The sequence below is a fragment of the Somniosus microcephalus genome, chromosome 10 (genome assembly GCF_052327205.1).
Source record: "Somniosus microcephalus isolate GS21.2 chromosome 10, FLI_Smic_1.0, whole genome shotgun sequence".
NCBI lineage: Eukaryota > Metazoa > Chordata > Chondrichthyes > Squaliformes > Somniosidae > Somniosus > Somniosus microcephalus.
Window position 1 is genome coordinate 7,440,798 of NC_140996.1, and position 13,854 is coordinate 7,454,651.

Below are 13,854 nucleotides of genomic sequence, written 5' to 3' on the forward strand. Positions count from 1 at the left end.
GGGTGACTCATTTTAGTCCCTATCTCTCTGAGCCCCAGTGACAGAAGGCAGGCTCTTTATTTCGCTAAGCTCTTGCTAACCGCAGACTGATTCCATTTTTTACAGACTCTTGTTTCAGATGTTTTGCTTAAAAGGTCATCAATCACTGTTAATCCTGTCCTGCGAAAAAAAGATTGCATACAAGTACTGGACCCATTGCCGTCTCCCCGAAGCAATGTTAATTACCTGAGAAATGTCAAGATGTGAGCAAAGGCAGTCAGACTGAAATTGCCACTAGAACTTTCCATTCAGCCCATGTAGATCCTTTGCAAAAATATTATATTTCTCACAACTGTACTTTTAAGGCCTGGGTAAGATATTGCATGCCACTTGATTTTCCTGCCTTGCAAATGAATGGAAGAATCGTATTCTTTACTAGAATGGTATCAGGGATGAGGGAGTTCAGTTGCATGGTGGCATAGTGGTTAGCACTGTTGCCTCACAGCGCCAGGGACCCGGGTTCAAATCCGGCCTCGGGTGACTGTCTGTGTGGAGTTTGCACATTCTCCCCGTGTTTGCGTGGGTTTCCTCCGGGTGCTCCGGTTTCCTCCCACAGTCCAAAGATGTGCGGGTTAGGTTGATTGGCCATGATAAAAATTGGCCCTTAGTGTTAGGGGGGATTAAATACGCGGGGTTACGGGGATAGGGCTTGGGTGGGATGGCTGTAGGGACTGGGTAGGGACCGGGTGGTGTAGGGACCGGGTGCTCGGGTTTGGATGATCAGCCATGATCTCGTTGAAAGGCGGAGCAGGCTCGAAGGGCCGAATGGCCTGCTCCTATCTTCTATGTTTCTATGTTTATGTGGCGAGACTGGAGAGGCTGGGGTTGTTCTCCTTAGAGCAGAGAAGGTTCAGGGGAGATTCAATAGAGGTGTTCAAAATTAGAAAGGGTTTTCATAGAGTTAAATAAGGCAATACTGTTTCCACTGGCAGGAGGGTCGGTAACCAGAGGACACAGATTTAAGATAATTGGCCAAAGAGTAGATAGGAGATTAAGTGAATTTTCTTTACGCAGCGAGCTGTTGCGATCTGGAATGCGCTGCCTGAAAGGCCGGTGGCAGCAGATTCAATAGTGACTTTCAAAAGGGAATTGGATAAATACTTGAAAAGGAAAAATATGCAGGGCTGTGGGGAAAGAGCAGGGGGAGTGGGACTAATTGGAGAGCTCTTTCAAAGAGCCGGCACAGGCACGATGGGCCGAATGGCCTGCTTCTGTGCTGTGCAATTCTATGAAAATATCAAAGGTTCTTTAGGGGAGGCATGGTCCTCCATTTCAGATTGTTCTTTCTGCACTCTGCCCAGGCAATGCGTAACACTCAACGAGTAATGACGAAAATCGACCCCCAGCTGATCATGACACCGTGACATTTTAACATTGCAAGCGTGTTTTTGGCGACTTTTGATCCCAGCCCTTTGCATATTGATGGGCACAGTTGGAAATATCCATCAATAACTTTCAGTCGAAGTCATCTTCTTTTAAATGCAAACTTGTTTGAAATCCTCCATATCGCGTTGCAGCAAAGGTTAGTTTCCTCACTCTTTGATAAACTAAAAACAGACAAAGCAGATGATGAAATTTAATACAGAATCTCAAGTATGTTATGGAATTAGTAATTCAGAATTGATGACGTTACAAGCAATGTGAAACATATATTGTTCTTGGGAATGCCATCTTACTTGGAATTGTTACCATATCATGTAATTGTACATAAATATAACTGTTGGCACCTGTATGAATGTATAATTATTCCATCAATATGCAATGACAGCATTAATTTTTTCCATTCAGTTTAGCTCTTTGTGCTATCTGAAGCATTTATTCCTGTTAACTTTAGTGTGATGGCACAGATCTATTGTTTTGTAACCTCCTCATGAGCTGCGTCGATCTTGATAAGTGAGATACACCGGGATATTGTAATGCGATTATTATACTTGGCCCTGATGCATTTGTAAAAAGGAAATATATATTTATAAATATACTAGTCAGGGGTAAGGGCTCCATCTTAGAGCTTGCAGTGTAGGTAGGTTCCATCCCTGGGTTGTAGTGCTAGATGATTATGCGCTATAATTTAATTTTGGAGATAACGCCTACAGAAGCAGTCAGGTTCACAGCAGTGTTAAGGTTTTCCTGCCCAGCTGTGCTCACCCACTTCAGCACTAAGCACTAAGCACATCATGATTATGGTCTGCAGGATCAAAACCCCTTGTAATTGTTCAGGCTTCAAGAAATGATCCTATGAGGGAATCAAAATGTAAAGTAGGGTTATTTATAGTTCCAAGCCATGTGACATCTCCCTCTTTTGGACTTAGATTTCTGACTTAGATTCACCATCTTTCAATCGAAATTATCATTAAAAGGGGAAATGCTCTGTTGCTAAGATAATTTAGCGATCAGACGATTATTACAAAGATGGGTTTCATATATTTCAGAATCAAATTGCATTTTGATTGAAGTTTTCAGGCTATTAAGGGGAACAGATAGGGTAGATAGAGAGAAACTACTTCCGCTGGTTGGGGATTCTAGGACTAGGGGGCAGAGTCTAAAAATTAGAGCCAGACCTTTCAGGAGTGAAGTTAGGAAACACTTCTACACACAAAGGGTGGTAGAGGTTTGGAACTCTCTTCCGCAAACGGAAATTGATTCTAGATCAGTAGTTAATTTTAAATCAGAGATTGATAGATTTTTGTTAACCAAAGGTATTGAGGGATATGGTGCAAAGGCAGGGTATATGGAGTTAGGCAGCAGATCAGCCATGAGGCAGCAGGCTCGAGGGGCTGAATGGCCTCCTCCTGTTCTTCTATTCCTGCAATTTGTCAAGATTCTTAAATGGTAACTATTAGGAACACAAGTTGATGCTTCAAGGATTACCTTCGCTCCAGGATTGTTTTATCCTCCAGAAAATTATTTAATGTTCTGGACTTTTTTTGAAGTATATTTTTAAAGAATTGTCCATTAAACCCAAATGCCTACCTTATGCCTGGGGCTTATAAAAGAGTCACAGATATACTTGTGTCTTCATTAAACAAGAAGCAAACCATGCTGTATTAATCAAAGTTGACATTTTTAGCGATAATGTTATTGTAGTGTGAACATGATTAAGTAGAACAGATATGTTGGTGAGTCGTAGCAAAGCATTCTTCATTCGGTGATTTGAATACCTACCTATATCGTTCCAATTTGTAGTGTTCATTTAATCAGTTCCAGGGGTTGAAGAATTCATCCATGAATCCAAGTTTCTGAGTAGATGCAGATAGCAAAGGTCAAAGATCAAGAAATCTAGTAACAAACACCCAGTTCACAATTCTCAATCGTACAGCACAGAAGGAGGCCATTCGGCCCATCGTGCCTGTGCCGGCTCTTTGAAAGAGCTCTCCAATTAGTCCCACTCTCCCTGCTCTATCCCCACAGCCCTGTACATTTTTCCCCTTCAAGTATTTATCCAATTCCCCTTTTGAAAGTTACTATTGAATCTGCTTCCACCGCCCTTTCAGGCAGCGCATTCCAGATCACAACAACTCGCTGCATACATTTTTTTTCCTCATCTCCCCTCTGGTTCTTTTGCCAATCACCTTAAATCTGTGTCCTCTGGTTACCGACCCTCCTGCCACTGGAAACAGTTTCTCCTTATTTACTCTATCGAAACCCTTCATATAGCAAAATCAGAAATAGAACTATAATTTAAACACGCAACTTGTAAATTAATTTTATTAATGAGAGACAGTTATGCAAACATTTGGTGAATTTCTAATCCTTTGTGATCCGGAGGTAGAGGAGCCACAGCTTTACTATGGTGATGTTGGCTGCAGAAGCAATAATATTACTTCTGGACTATTTCTCTGCCAGGTAAAGACAGATTTTTTTTTTAAAGCATGTAAACCTTTTTAATTAAGAGTAGCTTAAGGTTCATAATACCGAGCTACAATTCTGAGATTTAACGCAGGTAGACAGAGGGTGAGGGACAGTGACTGGTAGCTGTTCACCCTGCCCCACTCAACCCCAGAGAAAAAAAACTTTGAGTTGCACGGGTAAATAAATTGACGATTTCTCAAACAAATGGCAGTACACTTATTGACCTAGAATTTCTGGAGAAGGGAATCTCGTGTCGTGTCCCATTAGTTAGGCTTCTTCCCTCACCCTTCAGCTCAAAATTCTTTTTGCCCTCTATCTCGCTGGCTCAGTGCGAGCTGATAATGGCGCGGCGATGGCAGCGGGGCATCTGGGGCCTCGGTGAACGACGGGACAAACAGTCTGTCTCCTTAACCCATGAGATTAAAGGATTGAGAAAGAAACAGAGGAACGACGGAGAAGGAAATCGGGTGAATTAGAGTTAAATCAGGTACAGAAAGAGAAATAAAGAGAGGGAAAGAAAGATTGGATTAAGAGAGAGAAAGAAAAGACAGAAAGTAAAAGTAAGAAAAAATTAAAAAGTTTAAAATTTTAAAAATCTCTAAGAACAATTGACTACCTGCAGGAATGAGATGCCACCGTTTCAATTGTTCCCTTTCTGGGCCGGAGAGGTTGAGCGGCATCGCAGGAACATAAATCTCCTCATTAAAAGGGTCCTAACGCTGTTAAGTGCCAGCCCTAACATTCTGCGGCGAGTTTAACGGGTAATTAATGCGCAAATCCAGCGATTTCCTGAAACTCGCTGAGGGTGAGCTGCCGTTTTCGTGAGGCTAACGGGCGGAGCGGCGCAAATCGTCCGGCAACTCGTGGCGATTCGCAACTCATGGGGGAATGTCTCCCTCGCGACAAGTTGCCGGACGATTCACACATTAATAATGGCGAGCGCCATTAAACCCACCGCTATTCTGGCAGCAGATTCCGGTCCATTGTTGCATCTAACATGGCACCAAAGTTGGAGACAAGGTGGGAGGAGACAGGATCCCTCAGTTTAATCCAATTTTTCTAAATTTAAATAATATATGTTTTTTAATGTACCACAAGATGTGAACAAGGTCAAATAAAACTTTTAAAAAGGTAATTCTAATCTCGCTACTCTTTTAAAACTGTCCAATTTCAACAGTGGAACTCGTGCTGGGTTCCAGATTTGAGAAACTGTGTGACGTGTCCTTTGATTGGATTTCTTTTCTTCCTCTGAATCCTTTAATTCTGATCTCTTCTTCTCTGTCCCTTTGAATATAAAATGTGTGATATTAAAACCCAGTGATTCACTTTGATTGGGACCTCTTGCAGACTAGAAATTACTTTAATTAAAAATGTACCTTTTAGCCCAAGGATTCTTCTGAAACTCCTTGAATGCCATTATAAGATATATGGGGAAAAGGTAAAAATGGGGATGTTACAATTCTCAGGCCGCTTAATTCTAAATGATAAGTTTGCAAGTAGGAATGATTGGTCAATAACAAGGTTTTTTTGGCTTTTAAAATCCACAGCCCTTCTAATATGTTATGTTAGACTTGTATAGAACCTTGGTTAGACCACACTTGGAGTACTGTGCACAAGTCTGGTCTCCGTGTTACATAAAAGGATGTAGAGGCACTGGAGAAAGTGCAAAAAAGATTTACAAGGATGATACCAGAACTGAGAGGTTCTAACCATCAGGAAAGAGAAGGCTGTGGGGTGACCTGATGGAGGTCTTTAAAATTATGAAGTGGTTCGATAGGGTAGACGTAGAGAAGATGGGTGGATGGGTGGGGAGACCAAAATTAGATATAACAGTCACCAATAAATCCGTTAGGGAATTTAGTAAAAACTTCTTTACCCAGAGAGTGGTGAGAATGTGGAACTCGCTACCACAGGGAGTGGTTGAGGCGAATCGCAGAGACGCATTTAAAGGGAAGCTGGATAAGCACATGAGGGAGAAAGGAATAGAAGGATATGCTGATAGGGTGAGATGAAGAGGGGTGGGAGGAGGCTCGTGTGGAGCATAAACACCGGCACGGACCAGTTGGGCCGAATGGCCTGTTTCTGTGCTGGAGATTCCGTGTAATTCTCTGTAATACATTCTTGGAATCCCAGCGGGAGTGTGAGGGATATGTCTCAAATTCGATTGGGACCCAACCTTCCCGGAGCCTCTGTCCGGCCTTGCGGTCAAGCAGCTGTTTCTGCTCCAAGCTGAGCTGTTGATGCAGGGATGGGCGTGGACGGGGATTTGGGGGCCAGCGTTACACCTGGCAGCAGTGGGTCCCTGAACAAAAGGGGTACCTCTTTAAAATAAAATAATGATTTCCACGTGCAACTGAAAGTCTTTCCCTGGCGGTTGGGGGAAGGGGCTGGCCGGGAAGTGTCCTGGCACTTCCCCAAGAACTACGGCAGTCATGCCTCATGTTGTTGCCTGTGGGGGAAGGAGGTGTCCCAAATGTGGCCTTGAGACCTGGGCACCTGTCATTAGAAGCGAATCAAGGGTTCTCCCCCACTGACCCTGTAATCCTTGGAGCCAGGGGGGCAGTCCCAGCACACACACCAGGTCCCAACACACACACCAGGTCACAGCACACACACCAGGTCCCAGCACACACACCAGGTTCCAACACACACACCAGGTCCCAGCACACACACCAGGTCCCAGCACAAACACCAGGTCCCAGCACAAACACCAGGTCTCAGCACTCACACCAGGTCCCAGCACAAACACCAGGTCCCAGCACACACACCAGGTCCCAGCACACACACCAGGTCCCAGCACACACACCAGGTCCCAGCACACACACCAGATCCCAGCACCCACACCAGGTCCCAGCACCCACACCAGGTCCCAGCACACACACCAGGTCCCAGCACACACACCAGGTCCCAGCACACACACCAGGTCCCAGCACACACACCAGGTCCCAGCACACACACCAGGTCCCAGCACCCACACCAGGTCCCAGCACACACACCAGGTCCCAGCACTCACACCAGGTCCCAGCACTCACACCAGGTCCCAGCACACACACCAGGTCCCAGCACACACACCAGGTCCCAGCACTCACACCAGGTCCCAGCACTCACACCAGGTCCCAGCACTGACACCAGGTCCCAGCACACACACCAGGTCCCAGTACACACACCAGGGCCCAGCACTCACACCAGGTCCCAGCACACACACCAGGTCCCAGCACATACACCAGGTCCCAGTACACACACCAGGTCCCAGCACTCACACCAGGTCCCAGCACTCACACCAGGTCCCAGCACACACACCAGGTCCCAGTACACACACCAGGTCCCAGCACACACACCAGGTCCCAGCACACACACCAGGTCCCAGCACCCACACCAGGTCCCAGCACCCACACCAGGTCCCAGCACCCACACCAGGTCCCAGCACGCACACCAGATACCAGCACACACACCAGGTCCCAGCACCCACACCAGGTCCCAGCACCCACACCAGGTCCCAGCACACACACCAGGTCCCAGCACCCACACCAGGTCCCAGCACACACACCAGGTCCCAGCACCCACACCAGGTCCCAGCACTCACACCTGGTCCCAGCACACACACCAGATACCAGCACACACACCAGATACCAGCACACACACCATGGAATTTCTGCTCCAACAACAACAACAACAACTTGTGTTTATAAAGCGCCTTTAACATAGTAAAATGTCCGAAGGAGCTGCACAGGAGTATTTTAAGGGAAAAAAACTTGACACCGAGCTACATGAGGATAAATTAGGGCAAGTGACCAAAAGCTTGATCAAAGAGGTAGGTTTTAAGGAGCGTCTTAAAGGAGGAAAGAGAGGTAGCGAGACGGAGAGTTTTAGACAGGGAATTCCAGAGCTTAGGGCCTCGGCAACAGAGCTGTGATGACCTGGAACGCGCTGCCTGAAAGGGCGGTGGAAGCAGATTCAATAATAACTTTCAAAAGGGAATTGGATAAATACTTGTAAAGGAGAAATTCTCAGGGCTGTGGGGAAAGAGCAGGGGGGGAGTGGGACTAATTGGAGAGCTCTTTCAAAGAGCCGGCACAGACACGATGGGCCGAATGGCCTCCTTCTGTGCTGTACGATTGGTTCTGTGAATAGGAGGCCATTGTTCCTCTTGTTGGGCAGGTTTCAGAGTAATTTTAATTTAAAACCCTCTTTATATTCTGCAGTGGGATTTATTTGATGTTGTAAAACTGTTTATCAAACACTTTAAAAGACAGATAAATTAATTAGTTTGGAAGTTCTTTAACAAATAACATATAACTTTGTTCTTCTTTGAATTACAATTGCGTTGATTAAATCAATTTAGTTTAGAGAATAGCGTTGAGCAATGATGTCAAATTTTGGTTGGACCCCAATTCTAATGCATTCATAAATTTATTGAATATAGTAAGAATTGCACAGATAACCGGCTTTACCTGTCCAGTTTATTTGTTGCATCAATATCTCTATCGTCATTCTTACAACATTGATGCTTCTGACATCCTGCCTGGTCCAGCCCAGGCACATTGCAGGGTACTGAGACGTTGTCCTTTTACCCCAGGAGCCTGCCCAAGAAGAGGAACAATAGCCTCCTATTCATAGAATCAATGATACAGCACAGGAGGAGGCCATTCGGCCCATCGTGCCTCTGCTGGCTCTTTGAAAGAGCTCTCCAATTAGTCGCACTCCCCCTGCTCTTTCTCCACAGCCCTGCAAATTTTTCCTTTTCAAGTATTTATCCAATTCCCTTTTGAAAGTTATTATTGAATCTGCTTCCACCGCCCTTTCAGGCAGCACATTCCAGATCACAACAACTCGCTGCGTAAAAACAATTCTCCTCATCTCCCCCTCTGGTTCTTTTACCAATTACCTTCAATCTGTGTCCTCTGGTTACCGACCCTCCTGCCACTGGAAACAGCTTCTCATTATTTACTCTATCAAAACTCTTCATAATCTTGAACACCTCTATCAAATCTTCCCTTAACCGTCTCTGCTCTAAGGAGAACAACCCCAGCTCCTCCAGTCTCTCCACGTAACTGAAGTGCCTCATCCCTGGCACCATTCTAATAAATCTCCTTCTGTACCCTCTCCAAAGCCTTGGCATCCTCATTGGTGTTGGGTCGGGGTGAGAACAGCATTGCGTATCTCAATGTAATTGGCAGCAGAACAAGTGTTTAGTACAAAGAATTCTCAAATTCACCATTAATATCACTAATTCTGTGACCTTTCCTTTGAGAAGAATTTAAGGATTATTGTGGAAATGCAAATATCACACTGGTGCAGCAAGAGCAATTCTCAACTCGAACTTTCGACTGTTTTGCAGATTCCCAGCTCAAGGGCATAGTGACCAGGTTATATTGCAGGCAAGGCTTCTACTTGCAAATGAACCCTGATGGAGCTGTCGATGGAACAAAAGATGACAGCACTAATTCCAGTAAGTGTTGACTATATTCAAATCTCACAGTGACTACTTTTTAAAAGTGCTTCATTGCTTGTAAAGTGCTTTGGGACGTCCTGAGGCTGTGAAAGGCGCTGGAGAAATTCAAATACTTCTTTCATTTTTTGTTTTTAATTTGAAACGTTAAAGCGAGGCCCCGTCTGCCCCCTCGGGTGGACGTAAAAGATCCCATGGCCACTATTTTGAAGAAGAGCAGGGGGAGTTCTCCCCGGTGTCCTGGCCAATATTTATCCCTCAATCAACATCTAAAAACAGATTATCTGGTCATTTATCACATTGCTGTTTGTGGGATCTTGCTGTGCGCAAATTGGCTGACCCGTTTCCTACATTATAACAGTGACTACATTTCAAAAAGTACTTCATTGGCTGTAAAACGCTTTGGGACCTCCTGAGGTCGTGAAAGGCGCTATAGAAATGCAAGTCTTTCTATATTTTGAACTGTCCCTCGTTATGATGCATGAATCAAATCAAATCAAATCAAATCAACTTTTATTGTCATTGTTAGTGCACAAGTGCAGTACAACGAAATGTAGGCTTGCGGCTCCCGAGAGTGTACATTTAGATTAAGACATTTAAACATTCAACATTACTGAGGATATTTTAGAACATCCTACTGGAATGAAGAGCTCCTTTTGGCTACTCTTTAATTGCTGTGCTATTACATTTTGGTTTACAAGAGGTAACTTAATGCTAAATCTTAAAATGATGAAATTATTTAAATAGTTTAAAATGAACAGAAAACCTATTACACATTTTGTTTTGCAGTTGCTTGTCCAGGTCTCAAAGTTCTGAACATTGAGACACGTAAGAGTTGAATTTTGGTGCACTTATAATTCTCTTATAAAGATTAGTGTGGCCATGTAAAACAAGCACTGCAGTGAAAACACCTTCATTCAATTTGGACATTGGAGTTAGAGACTTTAAAATTCTCATCCTTGTGTTCAAATCCCTCCATGGCCTCGCCCCCTCCCTACCTCTGTAATCTCCTCCAGCCTCACAACCCTCCAATTCTGGCCTCTTGCTCATCCCCAGTTTTAATCGCTCCACCATTGGCGGCTGTGCCTTCAGCCGCCTGGGCCCGAAGCTCTGGAATTCCCTCCCTAAACCTCTCCGCCTCTCTCTCATCCTTTAAGATGCTCCTTAAAACCTACTTCTTTGACCAAGCTTTTGGTCACCTGCCCTAATATCTCCTTATGTGGCTCGGTGTCAAATTTTGTTTGATAATCGCTCCTGTGAAGCGCCTTGGGACGTTTTACTACATTAAAGGTGCTATATAAATGCAAGTTGTTGTTGTTTCATTATCAGTTTTACAGCGTTCTTTGCACAGTACTCATTGTGATAGTTTCTTTACATTTTTCATCGCATATGTTATTGGTTTTGCTTGTGGTATATTTTATTACTTTGAAGCCCCTATTTTCCATTCATGCCTTGTTGCTAGTTGCTACCTCCACAGTTCTGAAGATAGAAATCCCATTGGGATTACTCCTCTCCTTACTGATTATAGAGGAGAATGTGAGTAGGCATGAGGAGAGAGAGGTGTGTTTACACTAGATGTGGTCTTGCTGCATGCAACCTTACCCAACCGTCCATGTACGGAAGCCAAGGTGCGCCCACCTGGACACGTCAGAGGAGGTCTGCCATTGTTACCTCTGACTCACTAGTGAAGCAGTCACAAAAATATGCCAGACCTTGAGAACAGGGACAGCTCTACAAGAGGCTGTAAAGGCGACTGCTGCCTTGAACTTCTAGGCAATAGCAAGGGGATGTCAGCAAAATTTCATAAACAACAGTCCACCAGTACAGGTAATGAAAGTGGAATGTGACGAGCATGTTAATCCCGGCAATCAAAGCATCCTGAGAAAGAAGAAAATTGCGTCAGGAGTCAGACTTGATGGGCCGTATTTTCCGATCGGAGGCTTCCTGCATGCGGAGGCCTCCCATCTGGAAAAAATCTACGCTCTTACCTGAGGGCTCCCGAGGTCCGGACACTTCCGCTCCTGGGCCTCTCCACAGTCGAAACGCGCAGGGCCCGCGTATCCCAGAGGCGCAGGCAGTTCGCATGCGTCCCTGGGATCACGTGGGCCATGGGGAACCAATGGGAGAAGGGACTCTCCCTTCATACACTTGACAGATCGACCTGTCAAATATAGGGTGGAGATCACCCCAAAAACACATCAAAACATTAAATACATTTTTTTTTAAATCACATTTTTAAAGTTAGTTGAAGTTACAATAAATTAAATAGTTTAAACAAAAATTTAATTTTTAAAAAAAAATAAAAAATTTTACGGGGCTAAAAATAAACTTACCTTTTTTAAAGTATTTTAAAATTATAAATGAGTGAAAATTTTTTTTTTTTTTACTTTTTTAAACTCTAATGCTGGTAACAGCAGGCCTTACGCTGCTTTTACCAGGCGTAAGATTTCTAAGAGTTTTCAGCGGGCGGAGGTTCAGCAGGAAGCGGAACTCTCCCCCCCGCAGAGGCCCTTCGCCGGGGCAGGCGTCCAGTCTGTCAAGAGCATTCTTGACAGATCGGAAATGCCGGATTTCAGCGCATGCCTGAAACCGGCATTTCCGATCTTCCTACGGGTGGGTACACAGCTCGTACCCACCCGTAGGGATCGGAATATACGGCCCGATATCTTTGCCCCACCCAATGTCTTGTCAGACAGCTGCCTTCTCTCCCTGATGCCAGCAGATTTTCTACAGCTGGTAAGGACAAGGGTGTTTTTTTTACTTATTCATTCTCAGGATGTGGCCATCCCTGGCAAAGCCAACCTGGAATCCCCCGAGGGCCTTTCTCTTGAGCCGCTGCAGTCTGTGCGGTAAAAGTATTCCTTGTGGTGGTTTTGATACAACTCGGCCATCTCAGAGGGCACTTAAGAATCAACCACAGGGGCCCAGACCGGGTAAGGACGGCAGGCTTCCTCCTCTAAAGGAATTAATGAACCAGCTTGGCTTTTACGGCAATCCGACAGCTTCATGTTCACTTTTACTGATAACCAGCCTTCCTGTTAAGCTGTGCGGCCAGGCAGTGCCCTGAAGGTCCTGCACAGCTGGTGAGCCAGCTTTTAAATAGAAAAAGATGGCCGTGTGGGCCAAAAAAAAATGAGAGGGAACGTTGCTAATAACAGATCTTAGTTGCAGACTTTTTTAAACTGAATCCAAATTGTCAAACAGTAGCACAGTGGTTATGTTACTGGACTAGTAATCCAGAGGCCTGGACTAATGATCCAATGAGACTTGTAGTTCAAATCCCACCACGGCAGCTGGGGAATTTAAATCCAGTTACAGGAAACTCTTGTTTATCTGGGACCGGCGTGCTGCCGGTTGATCAAAAAGTCCGGATTACAGAGAGGTATACTGACTAAGGTACGAGAGTCCCGTACACGGCCACAGATCCAGGCGTCCCTGTTGCGTGGCAACAGGTGCAGGAACCCCAGTTACACGGCCACAGATCCAGGAACCCCAGTTACACGGCCACAGATCCAGGAACCCCGGTTACACGGCCACTAATTCTTCATTAAGATGGAGAATGAAGTAGTTGACTCAGAGACAAGGGTCCTCAATTTAAATAAAGGAAACTACGATGGTCTGAGGAGCGAGTTGGGTAGGATTGAGTGGGGAATGGCGCTCAAAGGGTTGACGGTGGATAGGCAATGGCAAACATTCAAAGACCGAATGGATGAGCTATAGAATTTGTTCATCCCAGTTTGGCATAAAAATAAAACAAAAAAGGTGACTCAACCGTGCATAAGATCCAAGGAGAGGACATATAAATTGGCTAGAAAAAGCAATAATCCTGAGGATTGGGAGCAGTTTAGGAGTCAACAAAGGAGGACAAAGGGATTAATTAAGAAAGGGAAAATTGAATATGAGAGTAAGCTAGCTGGGAACATAAAAACTGACTGTAAAAGCTTTTATAGATATGTGAAGAGAAAAAGATTAGTGAAGTCAAGCGTAGGTCCCTTACAGTCAGAATCAGGGGAATTTATAATGGGAAACAAGGAAATGGCAGACCAACTAAATGCATACTTTGGTTCTGTCTTCACAAAGGAGGACACAAATAACCTCCCAGAGATGCCGGGGAACATAGGGTCTGATGAAAGAGAGGAACTGAAAGAAATCAGTATTTGTAGGAAAATGGTGTTAGGAAAATTGATGGGACTGAAGGCCGATAAATCCCCAGGGCCTGATGGTCTACATCCCAGGGTACTTAAGGAAGTGGCCCTAGAGATAGTAGATGCATTACTGGTCATCTTCCAGAACTCGATAGACTCTGGAACGGTACCCATGGATTGGAGGGTAGCTAATGTTACCCCACTATTCAAAAAAGGTGGTAGAGAAAAAGTGGGGAATTACAGACCGGTAGGCCTGACATCGGTAGTGGGGAAAATGCTAGAGTCCATTATAAAAGATGTAATAGCAGAGCACTTGGAAAGCAGTGACAGGATCGGACAAAGTCAACATGGATTTACAAAAGGTAAATCATG

General features: G+C 44.8%; 1 protein-coding gene across 1 annotated transcript in view; it reads left to right on the top strand.

Moving 5' to 3' along the window:
- The window catches only part of fgf14 (fibroblast growth factor 14), a 278,959-nt gene that overhangs the window by 44,580 nt on the left and 220,525 nt on the right, over positions 1–13,854 (top strand). Inside the window, exon 2 of the mRNA XM_085998385.1 lies at positions 9,227–9,337. Coding sequence (XP_085854511.1) covers positions 9,227–9,337 — 111 coding nt within the window. The remainder of the gene's footprint in view (positions 1–9,226; positions 9,338–13,854) is intronic.